The sequence below is a fragment of the Corvus cornix genome, chromosome 1A (genome assembly GCF_000738735.6).
Source record: "Corvus cornix cornix isolate S_Up_H32 chromosome 1A, ASM73873v5, whole genome shotgun sequence".
Classification (NCBI taxonomy): Eukaryota; Metazoa; Chordata; class Aves; order Passeriformes; family Corvidae; genus Corvus; species Corvus cornix.
Window position 1 is genome coordinate 33571522 of NC_047057.1, and position 14607 is coordinate 33586128.

At 40.0% G+C, this 14607-nt stretch overlaps 1 protein-coding gene across 13 annotated transcripts in view; it reads right to left on the reverse strand.

Moving 5' to 3' along the window:
* Nucleotides 1–14607, reverse strand: part of GRIP1 (glutamate receptor interacting protein 1) — a 323666-nt gene that overhangs the window by 6112 nt on the left and 302947 nt on the right. For 9 of the 13 annotated variants that reach the window (XM_039570238.1, XM_039570235.1, XM_039570240.1 and 6 more), the window contains 7 exons: nucleotides 14277–14416; nucleotides 13921–14109; nucleotides 11331–11484; nucleotides 8560–8760; nucleotides 6066–6177; nucleotides 5877–5921; nucleotides 3228–3461 (listed from right to left, as the gene is read on the reverse strand). In XM_039570238.1, the coding sequence (XP_039426172.1) occupies nucleotides 3228–3461; nucleotides 5877–5921; nucleotides 6066–6177; nucleotides 8560–8760; nucleotides 11331–11484; nucleotides 13921–14109; nucleotides 14277–14416 (1075 nt within the window). The remainder of the gene's footprint in view (nucleotides 1–3227; nucleotides 3462–5876; nucleotides 5922–6065; nucleotides 6178–8559; nucleotides 8761–11330; nucleotides 11485–13920; nucleotides 14110–14276; nucleotides 14417–14607) is intronic. The other 4 variants (XM_039570241.1, XM_039570242.1, XM_039570234.1 and 1 more) reach the window with 2 other exon arrangements.

The window sequence follows — 14607 nt, forward strand, 5'->3', positions numbered from 1 at the left end:
TACAACTCTTCTCTTGACTTTTGCTATACTTAACAGGAGCTTGGAACTTAAAGAAACTGATGCTTACTTCAGGGATGAGGTAGCAATTTAACCTTGTTGCGTGTTTGACAGCTGTCACATTTTTCAGATGGAAGTCATCTGCAGAGAACTTTCTTTTGTATTAGAGGTTGTAATTTTGGGGCTAATTCTTCTTAGAGCAACATATATTCTTCAAAGAGAATCTCTGATAAAAGCCCTGCTATCTGAAATGCTCCATTTCTATTTAATAATGGGTATGGACAAAGCCCTACCACAGGTTCCTCATCTTCACTTGCAGCAGCCCTCTCTGAATGGAATAAAACTGCAGACAATTCACACAACACCTAAATCATGCAGGTTTATCTATACTGCTGATCACAACTCTTTGGAAGGTCTGATCTCAATAGCAAAATCTCAGTTTGGGTTATTTGTTAGACTTTTAAATTTACATCAGGAGCCTAAGGGAAAAAGAAAGTGGAATTGGAAATTTAATTCATATTTCATAAGCAATTAAATAGTTACAAATTTAAAACACAAGCTTATACATTTTGAGTCTGTGCCTATGCCTCTCCTCCCTCTCAAATCAATGGGAAAATGCTTAATTTAAATTCATACATCTTGCAAAGATCAGCTATTGAGATATTTTAACTGACTGTAATTTTAGGTTAATGACTACTTGCAATAATAATATTGAAAAATTATCTGATCCTAGTGCATATTTTTGCTCTCAGAGGAATGTGCGCTCTATGAAACTTTTAAAAAATGGTCTGCTATGATTTTTAGAAAAATATTAATCTATATTATTACCTAAGTAGATAAAATCATTAAAGGCATTCATTAAATTTGGGTACTGATATAGCAATACATTATCCAGCTAAATTAAATGTTATTAAACCATCTAGAACAAATGTTTGAAGAGATTTGTAGGACACTTATCTCAATCCTAGTTTCCTCAGGACAAAGACAGTTCAAGTGCACAACTGGTGAATGCAATGCAGAGAGAAGGAGCAGTGAAGAATTCAGGTTACCTTGCTGCAAAGTGAACTCTGACCTGTGGCCACACAGGCCCTGCCTCAACAGGGATGCGGACTTGTCACACTGACACAGAACAAAGGCACCTGCCCTGCCCTGCCCACGAAACTGGGAAAGCTCAGCAGCATATAGTCAAGTACATAGCTTGAAAATCTGCCACAGGAGGTCTAAGACAAGCTATGTCTTAGCTTGTATCTCAAAACTGCTTATACCATCACAGTTTTCCAAATCTTCCTATTTTTCAGTGGCCCAGCTACTTAAGATATTTGCCTGCAGAGGGCAGAACACATTGCCAGCAAGGGGATACATGAAAAATACTTCAACCAAGACATTTCCCTGACAGTGAAGTCATTCCTGTGGCATTGCAGCTCTTTTGGAAAACTATGATTGGACAAGCTGTCCAAAGGAACAGGTTATTAGTATTAAACTAGAGGTCTACTACAAAAATGAAGGAGGAGAGAGAAACTAACAGGCACACTGCTACACAAGAACCAGCAGGAAAACTGACAAGTAAGAACTTGCTCAGATGGGCATGAATAAAAAGCAGTCCATGCTGCCCAGGGTAACCTGCATGTGTCACAGGGGTAAAACCTCACTCTGGGGAGTCAGACCATAAGATCCAGTCACTAGTTTCTGTTTTTCTTGAATGACTGTAAGGATTTGGAAAATCCTCGGTACAGGTTAAACTTTCAGATTTTTAGGGAGGAAATGACTCTTTTCTGGGTGCCAGAACAGACAGTAAAAGCAAACTCAGCATCACTTCAGCAGACGGGAAAACTGGCTATATTGTCTGAACAAAACCTGGAAATTACTCAAGGGGAAGGTCAAAGCAATCTTAAAAATAGTCAACTGAAGCAAGGAGAAAGCTCATGGACAGGGTATTTGTACTGCCCAGGACTCTAACAGCTAGTTACTATCACAGAATACCACTGACTCGTTAACAGAACTCTGATGACTCCTTTCCAGGCAACGATTTATTTTAACATGAAAGGCTGGTTTTGTAACCCAGAACTGTGCCTTTGCTGAATGTGAGCACACTGTGAAATGCTTACTGGCATACTTTGGTTTTCACTTTTATTCACCGCTCAGAAAAACTGAGCACAGTACCTAACTCCACTGATCACATCAAGCTGGAAATAGGAACAGCTTGAAACTATCACAACACATCCTCATTGATCATATACACTGGCAATGAATTCATTTACCATATATGAGATCAATTCTCTACTACCTTCTACAAACATTCATTTAGCCCATACTCAGTGAGTCCTTACGTTGCTGGACTAAACTGAACTACAGACTAAACTCAGTCAAATCCACAGGGATTAGAAACCAACCCAAATCTCTTGAGAATGATCATGTGAAGTATTAATGAAATTTCTCTGTGTTCTGCCTCCTTTCTGGAAAGATCTCAGACCTTTAAGAGGAAGATGGGTGCAGGAAACAGGATGCTCATTCCCATCAGGGAGAAAGGCATTATAATGTCGCTCAAAGTTTTGGAAACTGGTTGATGTTATGGCCTCACTGGACTTGAGACCCAAAGTGGCAGGGTGTTTGCTGTGCATATTAAAGATACTTTATCCCATACTTGCTTGGAGTGCAGTGCCACCTCCGTATCACCAAGTGATTTCAACCATCCTGAGCAGTGGAAAGTTGCACAGTCTGAAGATTATCCTTTTTAGAGCAAAGGAATTATGAAGAGGAAAGAAGCAATACCTAATTTGAAATAACGTTCTGTATTATGTATATTGAATCTCTTGTATTTGATTCAAAATGAGTGTTAATTTGAAAAAGGACCAATGGGAGCCCCAAACCCTCCTGAGTAATTTCCTAAAGAAATGTATTTTCTAGAAATTAAATTTTGCTTTCTTAATGAACACATTTTGCAGAGAAGAGTTATTGGTCCTGTCAATTCAAATTACCAGTGGATGCTCCTTTCAAAAGAGCAGTGCCTTTTGAGGATTTATTGTAAAATGGAATAGTAGACAAGGATGCATCTTATTCATTTGTTTTCCCCCACAAGGATCTATCATTAATATGTTCATAAGAACTAATATGCATGGCCCCCAAATTACTTCTGTGGAGTCATTATAAAAAGTGCTTACTGTGTTGCCATATAATTAGAGTTCCTGGGCTGAATATATTGTTTCAAAGCTGTCAGAAGAAAATTTACAGACCTTGTGTAACTCCACAGGAGTTGGTGACATGATTTCTTTCATTTCTTGCTTAAATTTTCTCAGAACCATGGACTTTCTCCCCACATCTGACGGCAATGTGTTGCTACGAGTAGCTTGACTGTAATGTGGCCTTACAGAACTTCTTTCCTGGAAGCTGGCTTGTCTTCCCAGCTGGTTACGAGGTTGTGGGTTTTCATGATTCAAACTCATTGTACTTCCTGACATGATTGTGGCCTAGAGCATTAATGAACAGGTTAATTTGTAACAGAGAATGCGGGTTAAGTAAGTGGTTAATTCATAGCAGCAGGAAAAACACCTCTATTCTTTGTTAGAACACAATCATTCAGGGCACAGCAAAAGGCAAGAGGCTAGATGTTCAATCTGCTTGCAAGTCACTATAAAATAAAGGACCACAACAAAACACAGTAACAATATAGGAACCATATAGGCAAAAGTTTTCAGATGGCATTTCAAACTACAATACTGAGCACCAGAACGACTATGCCTGTAAGCCAGTCCCCTGGCAGACTGAAGAGTGTGTAGTGTAATTGCTTATTTTAAAAATATTTTACACATAAATATAACAACATCTAAGTTGTGGCATAATTGCATTTGTTGGAATTGGAACTACAGGAAAGCATTTACAATTCAGACTGTGTGTGCAAGGTAAAAAAAATGTGAGTCAGCAGAATATGTAGGTAGCTCTAGAGCCAGCATGGGCAGAGCGTCTGGACACTACCTCAAGCTGGGGAAATCTCAGTGCAGGTAAGCTCACCGCCTGGAAAGAAACTTTGCATGACATGCACACTGCAAGAGTGACTGCCTTAGCTCAGGACTAACACTGGCCCTGGTCTCACTGCTGGTTTTAATCTCAGTAAAAGCCAGCCTTTTGTTTTAGATGCAAGCATACATGGAGGATGAAATCTTCAAAGATGATGATGGGAATCACCTCACCCAGTGGGTGGAACAGACTGACTTGAAAAGCACAGCAAGGAGCCTCCTCCTTTGGGAAAGATTTTCTGCTCTGGGGAATGGGAGGCAAATGCACTTTGGCACAGCCACTGCAGGGACAGGGTGTGCTGATTTTCCTATTTATTATCTCTTCTGATGGACAAGCGGCAAGGGAAACTTAAAGACCATAACCTGAATTCTGACTGGGACTGGATGCAGACAGCCTGCTTGAAAGTGAGAAGTAAAAAATAAGGGCAAAACAGACAAATAAATGTTTGCCTATGACTGGTGAGCATGCCTGTCACCCGTCCTTCTCACAGCTCTAGCACTACTATCACTATGAGATAATGGATTGTAGCCATAACACTCTTTTGTGCTTCATTATGACTGATATTACTGCCTGATGGAGCAAAAGCAGCCAGAGGACTTGGCAAACAACAGCCTTCTCTGCTCTTTGGCTGAAGACCTGGAAATGAAAAATGATAAGGAGTCCTTGACTATGCCAGGGCACTTCATAAAGTAGAGGCATGGCCACTCTCAGCAACCTGTCACACTGAATGAGTCTGGCTTTCTTTTCAGAGCTGGGGGTTGTGCAACGAGGCAATGCTATAAATGTACATCTACTGTTCTGAATTTCACTTTTGTGAAAGGCTGAGGAAAATTCAGTGTGTTGAAGTAACTGAATTCTGGTCAGCATGGATGACCTATTTCCCTTTCAGAATTATCTATTTCCATATCCTTTTATTATGCTCTGAATACTGAAAACTGCAAGAGAAGCCTGCAGTACTGAATCATATTTAACTACGGAATTAAACCAGTATAAGATTTTCTCCTACATTTTTCTGGTTTGCAATAACAAATACATGAGAATCACATTTTGCTATCCATACATGCAATACAAAAGTCATAAATCTGAGGAAGTAAATTAATCTGAACTGAAAAACTTTCACCCAGTTATGCCATTTGCATTCCTCCTGGCTGCTAAAGGACTTTATATAACATAAAAATGAAAATGAGATTCTGCCAGTTTTGCAGCTCCAGGAATTTAAAAGAACATAAAAGAAAATATTTTAGGGCCTTTCATTCTATAGCTTTAATTGGCAGTATAATTGTAATTGTACTGATAACTTAGAGGAAAGGTGATTAGAAAATGAAAGAGTCCCAAGTTACTCGGTATCTGTTTTCTTCCCCCGATGCACTCAGCACCATCTAACACAAAGCATGGTTAGATTTGTAATAAACTTAAGGATGAAATATGAAAATTTGTTACATGGTGAAGAAATTGCTGTTTAATGAACATTTCTCAACATTTCTCACATTGGCAGCTTCTTTTTCTTTCAGAGTGGTGCAATTACAGGTAAACATTTTGAAAAGCTGATTTTCTTTTATGTTCATCTTAATCAAATTAAGTTTCAATTTAAAAGACAACCTACAACATGCTAAGAAAAGCTGCATGAAGCGTCTGTCAGAGAATGGAATGTATTGCTGCAGGAAGGTTATGCCCACTTAGAAGTTCTGTGCCATTTGCTGCCTCTACAGACAGCACCGATGGTTATGCACAGCAGAAGCTGCAAGTCAAAAGCACTGGGGTGAACATGTTTATAGAATTTTGGTTGCATTGCACAAAAGATAACAGCTCTGGTTAGGGGCAGGGGAGACAGCTGCACAAGCAAAAATATAAAGGTAAAGGGTAGGTACCAAGAGAGTCATGTTTCTCAAACACAGACGCCTGTCAGCCTTGTCCTGTGGAGAGGGGTTAAAGCTTTTAAATGAATTGGTGTGATTAGTGCAACTTAAAAGAAAAAAGGAGAAAATAAAATGAATGTAAACCAAACCAAAACCATTATATTTGTCTATAATTGGAAAGAAAGGTTAAGATTGTTCTACCTCTAGTTCCCTCAGAATTCCTGACTGGCCACAGGTCTCTAAATCCTCCAGAGCCTGAGACCAGAAATTTTCCTCCTGGTCAGCCTCGGTGTTATCATGGGTACCTGTGAAGCTAGATTTACAATGAGAAGTTAAAAAAATGTGGACTTTTTTCCCCCTCTAAAAATATATATTACACACGTGCCTTGCCACAGACTGCAACTTGAATGACAGAACGTTATGCAGGAGAGTGGGGAAGAGTCGCTGATCAGGAGAGGCTGGATGGACATGCAGAGCACATGGCAGACAAGCCTTCTCATAACCTGGCAGTCACTAGCAGCTGGCAGGATCTGAGCAGCGAGTTGTTCAGTTAGGAGATAAATGGATTCCAAGAACAATTCAATACACATTTTTACTGGATTGAAACTGGGACCTCCCTATGAAAATTAATGAATCAACCAGTAGCTGTGTGCAGAGCTGCTCCGTGCAACAAATATTTGCAATAAAACCTTTCAACCTCACAGACTTCTCCCAGGCAATATGGAAAGAGTCCTCATTTTTTGCAAACAACGTTTTGCAAAAGAGGCTTGGTGGTGCTTTTTAACGGATTCTTTCAGGCTAAGCTGCATTTATCATTATCAATTTAAGCCCACCTGACTGCTGTATATAAACTATTCCAATCGTTTCATACATAAACACAGAGAAACTTTCAGGGATGCCGCTGTCTTGCACGGAAACTTAGGTCTCTGGTGTTTTGTAAATGCACCAAAGCCTTATTACAAGCACTCTGGAGCAGATGTTGGTGACAGTGATGCTTAGGGAAGTTGCTCAGCAAGTGAGGTCAGGTAACAACCACCAACTCTAGGCTGTGGCAACACAGCCCAAAGCAACACCTTTACAGTGCATGTGTGTATACAGGGAGGGAAGCAGGAGGTTTTTTCTATCTTAGCAAGGAGAAGCAGCTCAGTAAAGGTTCACACAAGCATCAGAGCTGCTGCATGGGAGAGGGCTGATTATGTGAAAGGCACAGGGGAAGAAGGATGAGGAAGGAAAGTGACAATTCGCCCTTTTGGTGGCAGCAAGCTGTTACTTTGGAGCAGCTGCCCATGGACTGCAGCTAGTGGTGCTTAACAGCACATAAACAGAGCAAACACTATTATGGAAGCATCTGAGGCCTTGCTTGACAAACAATGTATTACTGAGAATAGCGTGAATGGAATTCTGTTTACAGAATAGCTTTTAAATAGGAGAATTGCCCAGCACGAGGGAGGACAGCTTGAATGCTTCACACACATGATACTCTGCCTCAGAGATGCTTTCTTACAGCTACAATCAGTCAAGCAGACAATGGTCAGCCATTTCAATCTCTTATTGCAATGATTCTCCACCTAGCATCAGTGTCTCTTCTAAGATATTGCAATAGATACAGCAATGGCAAGAATACCTACTCAGATCACAGATGCAATTCCTCCCAGGCAAGACAAGAAAGTATTTAAAACATGATTTTAGAAAGATCCTTGACTTCTGAAATGAGCTTTTTCAACAAATCTATGTAGTTCTTTCAACAGCCAATGTTGAACGTAGACTAATTTATCCATTACAATACCTCTTGCTGTATTACATATTAATGATATCAAATGGAACTTAAGCTAATGAACAGGATAATTTGAGGCAATTGTCTGCGACAGCAAAACCTGGATTTCCCAGAACTGGAGGTCCATTTCTTCTCAGACTTCTGTGAAATTTAAAATCGTGACGCCTCTATGTCTGGACTTAGTTAAAGCAATTTCTTTTTCAGCTCTCCTCTCCTCTTTTGCTGTTTCTCTGAGTCTTGTCTCCTGATGTGTGAAATCTCAACTTTTGCATCTTCATTACAGTCACACGAGTAATTTGTAGCTGAGCTACTGCACCAAAAAAGGTACCAAAATAACTTCTTATCTAGATGTCTTTTTTATCTGAAACCTGAGAGATTGATTTTAAGTCATATGAAATATTGTTTGACCTATAATGAACATATGTGGTTTTCTGAAGCTTATTCACTCAAAGAGCCATCAGAAATTCAGACGCATAAAAAGTCTGAAGGAAAGGCAGTAGGACAGATAATGAAGACATTGGTGTCTATGATTTGGTTCTTATTGCCATATGAGAGATAAAATCTTTGTCTTTTTTAGTTTTTTTCATCAGGAGGTTCTTGGATCTGGCAGACTCATTCCTGTAAGCATTCTTCTAATGTATAAAACATTTTCTCTGGAGCAGGAACTGTAACAGACTTGTCCTACCTGCCAGTGATAGGTAGACACCAGGCTACAGAATGGTTTAAGCTCTCTGGTTTCATTTGCTTGCCCACTGAAATCTCCTTGTCAATCAACAGCAAGTTAATGTGGTGTTTTCTGCTTTTACCGTTTTTCTCATTTCAACTGTCTTTCCTTTCTTTCCCTGTCCTCTCACACCCTCCGCCCCCACCTCTGCCTCAGCCCCGCTGGATCTCACTTCTGTGCACTTTTTGGTTTCCTACCTGGAAGTATTCCACTCTTCCAGCTGTCCCCCACCTTTCCTTTGCCCTCCAGAGGCACCTTTCCACATCTTTCCCTCTTTCTTCACGCTCCTGATGCTCTCTCCACCTGTTCTTTCTACAGATGTTTGCTTTAAATGGTTTTCTTGATTCTCTCCCAATGTCTCAGTCTCCTTCTGTTGCCACATATTCTTGGAAGCTGTGCTAAACAAAATAAAGGTAAGAAAAAATTACTTTCTAGGGCTAGACAAGAAGTTGTTTAGCTAGAACTACAAGGGAAGAGGTGTTTTTCTGGGGATCCCTCTTAACAGGCTTGAAAAACAGACATACCCTCCTCAAATACTCCAGCACTCGGGACAGGAACACCATCATATGTGGCACCATCCATTTTACAGAGAGAGCATTAAAGTAATCATTATTTTAATTTGTACTGAATCTCTCAGGTGTAAGTCACATTGACAAGCAGAACAAGACTCTAATGTGCATACTTTCTGCTGAACAGTGCATTAAAATGGTAATAGAACACATGCTTTTCATTTACCAGATTCTATATTTTACAATTCAGCTCCCCGATTCATTGCTCATCAACTTTTTCAGCCCATTACTTACATAGCAGCAAAACAGTAGGAATCTGTGGCTGCATCTCATTTGAGAAACAAAATATGGGCTGTAACTGTGGATAAAGGCCCTGTTAAACTAAAGATACTAAGCTACCTATAATGGGCAGTATGAAGAAAACTATCTAATTTCCTTTATTAAACATTGCCCACTACTAGCCTATGAAAACTGCCAGTGTGCTTCTGCAGTGGGGACCAAAGGATACAGACTGAGAGTTCACACTTGCCATATCTTAGCTGTCATCCTGCCAGGCTTGTCTCCAGACAAAACACCACAAAGCCATGGGCTGTATCAGAGGGTCTGTCATTCAAATTCTGAAAGCATCATCTAAATTTTGCCTTGATTTGTATTTCAAAGGTAACAGACTGGACCTTATAGATTTCCTTATCCAGTATGTTTATACAGGCACCAGGAAGGTTTTCTTTAGTACTAAACTTGAATTTTTCACAGACTGGGATTTCAGGCTCAGTGTGCTGGTACGCCAAGAAAGTGTGTTCTCATGAAGGACATGCATGTCTGCAGGTCCTGAGGGTGGGTACAAAGAGCACAGAAATCTCTTTAATGGTGACGCCTGTCTACCCACATCTGAAGAAGAACAGTTCATTGGCAGAAATTACCCAAGGCTCTGCAGTGGATCCACTAACAGTTTGTCAGAGACTGAACATAGTTTATGCCTCAAACACTGATATAAAGCTACAGCCACAGAAACCTCCTTGAAGAACTTTGGACTGTAAATAGAACTGCTGATTAGATTAAAGGAAACCCATTGTTCAATCACCTCAGGCTGAGGGAAAGGTATGCATCCACAAAAGGCCAAAGCCACCAGCTGCAACTATCCCCAGCTGAGTTTGGGGTGGGGGGAGAGCACAGCTCACAGAAGCCAGGTTTACACAGACTCCCCCCAGCTGAGTAGGGGGAAGGAGGAGGTTTTGGGTGCATGGTGCAACTTCTGGTGAGAGGCAATAAACACCCATCCTCTGTTACACAAACCGGCCCAGCTGTGGAACCCCCAACCCCACAGGGCACATCCATGGGACATTCCCGTGAGAGGCTTGGCCCCACAGGGCTGCACGTGGTGCAACAGACCCAGAGTGTGCTGTGAGAGACTGACCCCACCCCAGGGGGACATGGCCGGACATGCCCACCCAGCCTGAGCATAGAAACCCATGGGACTCTGTGCCTTCTCGGGGACCTTCACCACCAAGAGACCAGCTGGAGAGGATCGTCAAGGCACCAGTGGGACCCAAGGAGCAGTGATATTCTTTTATTCTGTCTCTGTCACCCCTCATCCCCCCACCTATTTTCTATTTCTTTCTTTCCCCTTTTCTTTTCTCTTTCTCTCATATTTACTATACAACAAAACCCTTGCTATTGTCACTGGCATATGGTCTCGTTTGCACCTTAATTCGGGCAGAGGCATCTCTAAGAATGTTAAAACTGGATCTTAACACAGTTCCAAAAGAAAAGAAAACTTAGAACAGAAGAGATTTTTGTGTCCTTCACTATCTCCAAGAATTGTGAAGTAAAAATTTTTTTCTCAAGAAGTTCTTTTGTCCACAGAGAAATTAACTGAAAAGGAGATTTACTTCTCAGGAGAGAAGGAATAACTGCATGGCAAACTACCATAGGTTTGAACAAGACATTTGTACCTGGATCACTTTTTACTCCTACTGAATCACTCCTACTGAATGTGGATGTCTCAAGTATTTATGGAAGAAGACTGTAATTTGTGCTTCTTTGCCCAAACCAAAATGAATTTTCATAGAAGACAAAAGATTAACACGCCAGTTGTCTTTAGCCATAATATCCGTAGGTTTATTTTTATGAAGTGGAAAACAGATAACGTTTTTTCTGAAACTTGCCCAGGGAAATGCCCTAATTTTTTTGTTTGTTTATTCTTAAGGGATAAATGCTGTGTTTTATTGGCTGAAGTAACTCAAAATAAACATATGTCTTGGTTTTGGCATCATAATCCTCCATAAAGATCACTAATCCACCCCAAAAAGTTCCATGAAGTATACTGTATCTCATATTTAAAGGAAAAGCTGCTATAGCTTCATTAGAAAAACATAATTTCATTCAAGCTAGTAAGTGTTCATTTTTGAGACACTGCTGCAGCTGCAAATCAGAGAACAGAAACTCATATGGGAACTTACGTGCTTGCTGCAGGTCGATCCCATTCGTCATCACTCAGCCCTGTCTCATGAAATGGGTGGTTCCGTGGTTTGCTTGGAGGGGACAAACTGGCCTGCTTGGGACTCCTCCATTCATAGGTATTGAAGTTGTATCCTGAAGCCTGATAGGTGTGTCCTAAAAAGATGAATTACTAATTTACAGCAATGCATATGCTGAAAGGACAAGAAAGCACACCTCTGAAACTGGGTTTTCAAGAACTGTTGGATTCATCATTGTTGGCTTTTTTTTTTCCTGTTGTAGGCAGACTATTTGACCTAGATTATGTAGTGAATGAATCAATGAATCACATGTGATATGGATATGTTAAATATGTGTTAACATGGTCATATGCAACATGCCCAAACTTAAAGCTAAGTTATTAGGAAACTGCTTCAGATGTATTGAAAAAAGTTTGCAAAGATGCATTAAAAATCCCCATGAACTTGGCTTTTCACGTGCCCTTTCACTAGGGCTCTGAGAGCTCAGGGAAGGCCTGTCTCATAATGGGCACACATTCCCAGGACCAATATACACCATCTCTATCACCCATTTCTAAGTGTCTCAAGGCTGTATAAGTGGCATCAGATGGCTTTTATACCTACAGAGTTTATTTCTGGGTTTTTTATTTTATCATACTAACAAAGCAGGTATTACTTCAATAGTACTTCTTTAACTGAAACTAGGTGTAATTTGAATTCCAAGTAGGAAGCAGTTTCCAAGTGATGTTATCAAGAAGAACACATGGATCAACGGGTCACAAGCTGATGCTGATCTAGTAAGCAAAATCCATCATGGTAGAACTGAGATACAGAATATATTATATATATATATAAAATATATATGTAATAGACTTCACCTGGATACATTCCTTTTCTAGCTCTATAGTTGGTATTTTTTGATGTGCATATCAGATTAGGAAGCACTATTTTGTTGATGATTAACAATTATCACTGCTGCCACCCCTCTAAAGAGGGTAATTTGCTTCCATAAATCAGTCTAGACCTGTCTCCCTCAAAGCCTGTAACTAGCTCTGTAACGACAGAGCTGTGAGCATCTTCCAGCAAATTGGCAGACATTAACATACTCCCAGATTCTAGGAAAGGTATTGGTTGGGAAGATGCCACTGCTGTGTGGTGAAGGCTCTGGATTAGTAAGACAGACTCATAAGACAAAGGTACAAAATGGGGTATTAATTCAATGAGAGAAAAGACAGCTCACCAGCATTAAATTGGTAATTAATAGGATAAAGCATTATCTGGTGCTCCAGAAACATCCCCCAACTCCTCAACTTGCTTAGCCTGTGCTTATTGCCATGAAAAGTTTGGAGAAAAGCCAAAGTTAGCTTGATGGGTCCAGACAGAATGAACTTTAATAGAAATGGGGGCCACCATCACAGCAAGGGATTAAAGGCACAAATCTGTTTACACTCAGGCTGTTTAGCAGAGGTGCCATGTAATCAGCCAAGTCTGGGCTGATTTCTTTAAGGAAGTTAAAAAAAAATCTGCTTTGAGATACTGGTTCAGCTTTGGCATGGCATCCGAATCATCAGGACTTTGGAAAACATTCTGGGCCTCAGTCTTTTCCACAGCTGAACAATTTGCTCCAAACATCATCAATTCATCCAGAAAATGAGAATTACCACTCTGGCACTTTTTTAGCAACACTTCTCCTTAGAACCTAAAAACATCAGAGGAAAATCTAATATAACTTATTTTGATAAACTGACCAACACAGTTAAGAAAAGGGGTCAAATTAATCCAAATTCTAACTCCAGTGATAAAACTATTTGAGGTAAGGATCTATCTGTTCAGATAGCTTCCAGGTAATGGGAATACATGCTTTACTACGGAAAGAAACATTTTTAAAAGAGTTAAATAAAACACCAAAGTTGCGTGTAAGTTATTTTTCTTGTTATCAAGAATATTAAAAAATGTCTACATCCCTCACTGCCTAAAAAAAAAAGTTACAAATTGAGATTATTTGAAAATCCTATATAAAACAATAGTCAGAGGTGAAAAAATTATCTTTATGGAAAATCATGTCTGTAAATAAAATGACTGTTTTTGACAGCTGAAAGTTAGATTAATACTGCAGGAATGAGGAAGAAGCAAGAGATTTACCAATCATAGGCAATGACTAATGTTGCCCTTCAGTAGTTTATAATAAATCTGTTGTCATTTAAAAATTAATGCATATGGGCATCAAACTCATGAACATCTCCAGAGTGTTCTGTGCCTTGCATTGATCTGTACTTGAAGGATAAACTCATTTAGTTGTGGATGAGCTATGGACCAAGCTATTCAGATGTCAGTAAAGCTAACAAAAGCCTGTTAATGTATTGATAAATGCTTTGTAACACATCACATCCTCATGAAAGAATGAATCTGAGGCCGGCCAAGTGCAAGAAATCATGCTGCCTGCCGAGGTGTGTGGTCATAATGAGACAGCAGCACATTATAAAGTACAGGGTTAAAAGTCAGTACAGGTAAAAAGTTCTCCTTAGGGCAAAGGAAGGTCAGCCATGAAGGCAATAATTCCTGCTTTAAATGCTGATTGTATTTTTGACAGTACCTTGATTTCCAAAGCTGGTATCAATACCAGAGCCATCCCATGACTCTACTGCACTGTCAACACTTGGGACTGTAGTGGAGTAGATGTCCGAGAGCTTGCCAGATTTCTGTGCAGCAGAGCTTTCATCTTCAGCATCGCTCAGTTCACTCACGTGACCCACAGGCACAGAAAATTTCTTGGGACTGGTAGCTGAATAGGATTACATAAAAAAAGGTGTTGATCCTTGCTTTACTGCAGTTCTGAGAATCTGGTTTTTACTCCTGACACAAAGCTTTTCCATGGATGGCCTAAATGCTTGTTAATCTGCAATAACACACGCATTAAGAACCATGAATGGTACCCTTGGCCACACTCACCATCTGTTTGCTTCTTGATTTTCAAGGTGACAGTTTCTCCTGCCATCTGTAATAAATGAATGGCTTCACTCAAAGGTTTTCCTTTCAGACTGCTACTATTTATTGCTAGGATTCTGTCTCCTATGTGAATTGCCCCAGTCCTACAATAAGAAAGAAGTAAAACATTGAGAAGAGAGCATAAAAGGCAACAAAGGCAATTTCTTTGCGTTTTGGAGCATGAAAGTCTCATCTCCCTTCCTTTATTTTGCTGTTATTGCTGTGTCACAGAATAATTATTTTGCTAGAAATGCTTAAAGCAAGTCACCTTTGTTGTAGTGACAACAGCAGAGCT